The sequence below is a fragment of the Chrysochloris asiatica genome, unplaced genomic scaffold, assembly GCF_000296735.1.
Source record: "Chrysochloris asiatica unplaced genomic scaffold, ChrAsi1.0 scaffold00352, whole genome shotgun sequence".
NCBI classification, from domain to species: Eukaryota; Metazoa; Chordata; class Mammalia; order Afrosoricida; family Chrysochloridae; genus Chrysochloris; species Chrysochloris asiatica.
Genome location: NW_006408870.1, coordinates 1,824,608 through 1,828,268, shown reverse-complemented (window position 1 = coordinate 1,828,268; position 3,661 = coordinate 1,824,608). Strand labels below are relative to the sequence as shown.

General features: G+C 41.2%; 1 protein-coding gene across 1 annotated transcript in view; it reads left to right on the top strand.

Annotated features, from left to right (window-relative positions):
* Positions 1-1,691: 1,691 nt before the first annotated feature.
* The window catches only part of NLRP3 (NLR family, pyrin domain containing 3), a 34,304-nt gene continuing 32,334 nt past the window's right edge, over positions 1,692-3,661 (top strand). Inside the window, 1 exon segment of the mRNA XM_006876062.1 lies at positions 1,692-1,968. Coding sequence (XP_006876124.1) covers positions 1,692-1,968 — 277 coding nt within the window.

Here is a 3,661-nt window from a genome sequence, read left to right as displayed (position 1 = left end):
TTCTAAGTATTCCTTTATATGTGGTTCAGAGTTCTGGGACCATCCCCTGAGCCTGCTTGGTCGGGTATTCTGTGTTGTTGTTGGCAGAGCTCTTTGCTACACATCCACCCGATCCGCCATCTTGTTTGTTCCCACCCCAGCTGTTCTTGACAAGCCAATATTTATTGTTAGCAGAGTCTGGCCCTTCAAAGCCATAGCAATATACTATGGTCCAGGTTCTTGCTGCTTCAGTGTGAACCATAATAAATTCCATGTCACCAAAGGCTTTCATGGCTATTGTAAAGCCATGTTCCCTAGGCTGTATTCCCGATGGTACAGTTCAATCATCTTGACATTTTTCTCCCATACTGCTCTCCTCCAACCTTCTTCATTCACTCCATATGGTTTCTTGTATGTTGACCTCCACTGGTACCATTCTGTACCTAAAGTTTAATCATGTTTTAGAGCAGCTGAAGGTATTCCCACACAAAAAGCCAGAAAGAGTGACAGATTCATGTTTCAAAAACCTGCGGCTGCCGTGGCTGCCATGGCTGGCGCAGGCAGTCAGTAGATGTGGGGCTGGGCAGGGGTCTCTGTTGCTCACGGTTGTCATTTTTCCCTTTTAGGTATCCTAACTTTCAGTTTCTCACAATCCATTGTAATCTTTTCTGACAGTCACATGTCCTCTCTCTATAGTCTCTGCCCTTTCTACCTAATCATATCCTTTGCTCTTATCACCATAGTGATTTCTCTCATGCCCTCCCCCTTATTTTGTTCATCATCCATCATTGCTCAGGTCAAAAATAGATAGAGAAATAGAGAGAGAGCCTTTCAGTTGAAAGACACTAAAGAAGGATCCTTTCCACCATATCATTTTATAGATGAGGAAGCTGAAGTTGAGAAGTAATGACGAGTTTGTCCAAAGGCATAGACCAGTAATTACCCAGTAATTAGTAGAACCAGTGTTCTCTTGGTGATGTGTTGAGGTGTCATCAGGAACTGGTTGGGAGATTGGCCATATATTACACTGTGAATACTGTTAAGTTTGTGGATTTATTTTCTTTTGCTTTTTAAAGGAAACCTTTCTTCCATGGCCCATGGCATAGTATTGAGTTAAGCCAACAGAACAATTTCCTGGTAAGCATTTGGTGGAGGCATGTTGGGTGGCTCAGTGGTAGAATTCTCATCTTTTTATGTAGGAGATCTGAGTTCCAGTCACTGCCAGGGCCCCTTAGGTGCAGCCCCTATCCCATCTGTCTCTCATCCATCATTGAAAGCAGCTTGAGTATTGCTATGATGTTGTACAGGTTTCAGCATCGCTTCCAGACTAAACAGCCTCAGAAGAAAGACTTGGTGATCTACTTTTAAAAATTAGCCAGTGAAAATCTATGGATCACAGTGGCTCACTCATGGGGATGGCATAGGATCAGAAAGCATTTTGTTCCATTGTGTTTCAGGTTGCCATGAACTGGGTGCCAATTCAACTGCAGTTAACAACACAAAAAGTATTTGGCTTATTTTTGAAAGTAACAATGGCAACTTATTAAAGTCAAGTGATATTTTTTTCTGTTCATTTTCTTCTAGAAGTTTTGATAATTTAATTCTCTTTGGGGAAGGGGAAATACGTCTTAAAAAGACTCTCCTTACCTATATGGTTTCACTCTTTGATTTTCTAGCACTGACTTAGACGCTGATTGGAGTCGCACCTGAGGATGGCAAGTGTGCGCTGCAAGCTGGCCTATTACTTGGAGGACCTAGAAGACATAGACTTTAAGAAATTCAAAATGCACTTGGAAGACTATCCTTCCCAAAAGGGCTGCATTTCACTCACCCGGAGTCAGACAGAAAATGCAGACCACCTGGATCTAGCCACTCTGATGATTGACTTCAATGGGGAAGAGAAGGCATGGAACATGGCCATATGGATTTTTGCTGCAATCAACAGGAGAGACCTTTATGAGAAGGCTAAAATGGATGAACCAGAGTGGAGTGAGTGGAAGAAAGACAACATGTTTTTCTTTTAACATTTCTTGAATGATCTTGGCTTTATTCTCTTTGTTCCTCTCATGGTAGTGCTGTAACAAGATGGAAGAAAACACTTTGCTTTATTTTAACTCTTTAAAAATCCCAGATCAAGTCTTGACTATGCTTAGGGACCCACCCTGGTTAATCCAATTTATTTGAAGAGATCACTTTGTCTGGAACTGCCTCCACTTCTATATCCAGATGGTGGCATCATTGTTTCTGTCCAGAGCTTGAGTCAGCAAGCTTAAGTCTCTGCTTTTGATGGCCCAGGGGCCCTCAGAAGATTTTGATATAATTATGTAGTTTGTGGGACAAAGTCTTTCCCATGACCACTACTTTGGGAGTTGAAATGGTAAAAGAAATTCTTTTAATCCTGTGTATATGTTGGGGATGAGGTACTTCCTTTTGGCCCAGTGTTTTAGGCAAAGAAGGACATATGGAAGTCCTCAAAGGAACCTGGAAAACCATAGGCTGATGATATTGAGCAACTAGTGGTGGAAGAAAGGAATAAAATGAATTAGCAATTAAGAAAAGCATGAAAAGTTGGTGCTGTGGTAAGCGTGAACCGAGGGAAAATAATAATGCAATGAGAAAGACAATAAAAATTCCAGGTGTAATGAGTCTGAAGTACATACTTGTTTTATTTTAGTGCTGTTGAGTCAGTCAGTTCTGATTCATTGTGTCCCTGTACAGGATTTCCAAGGAGCAGCTGGTATGTTTGAACCACCAACCTTGTAGTTAGCAGTCCAGTTCTTATCCTATAATGTCACATGAGGACTCCAAAATACATAGTAGTAAGATGTTATAAACAAATTAAGTATCATAATTATGTTGTTGTTAAGTACCGTTAAGTTGGTTCTGATCCATAGTGACCGTGTAGAGGGTTTCTGAGGAATAGCTGGTGGGTTTGAACCACTGACTTTGAGGTTTAAACTGACCTTTCAGTCTAACACATTATCCTGAAGTGCCACACGAATATAGTGTATCAATATTTACATACTCATTGGTGTCCTGGTGTGGTGCTTTGGGTTATTGTGCTGGACTGCAAAGTCATTTGAACATCAAGGTCTGCGGTTCAAGCTCACCAGCCACTCCTCGTCAACCCTCAGTTGCAATGGGTTGGAACTGAGTTGACGACGCTCAACAACAACATAATCAAATTAAAGTATAATAAGTACAATAACTGCTTTGCTAAGCCATGTTCGTGGATTTTGCTGTTCATGCCTCACAAGAACCCTGTGAACTAGTTACTGTTTTTATACATATTTTCAAATGAGCAAGGCTAATCTTAAAGAAGTTCTAATTGCCATTTTAGTCAAAGCCAAGACCAGGATTCAAAGTCACATGTACCTTTTGCTAACGTTTGGCTCTTAACCACTATGCCATATTGGCTTCTGTGTGGGTAATATCTAATGTCCACTTTTTACCTCTCTGCCAATTCTGTTCTCATACCAACTGTACCAGAAGCACTTTCTTCTCTGATCCTAGCCACTTGAAGTTTGATCCGATGTCACAGATTAATGGCCATAGTTCTCCAGACTACCAAGTCTGCTCAAGATTTTAGATGTAGGATTGGAAGCCTCCAAGGCTCTGCATGCTTCTGACCTGCTGACCATAAATTTGAGGATTTTCTCTGTACTCTAAGGAGCTCTGGTAG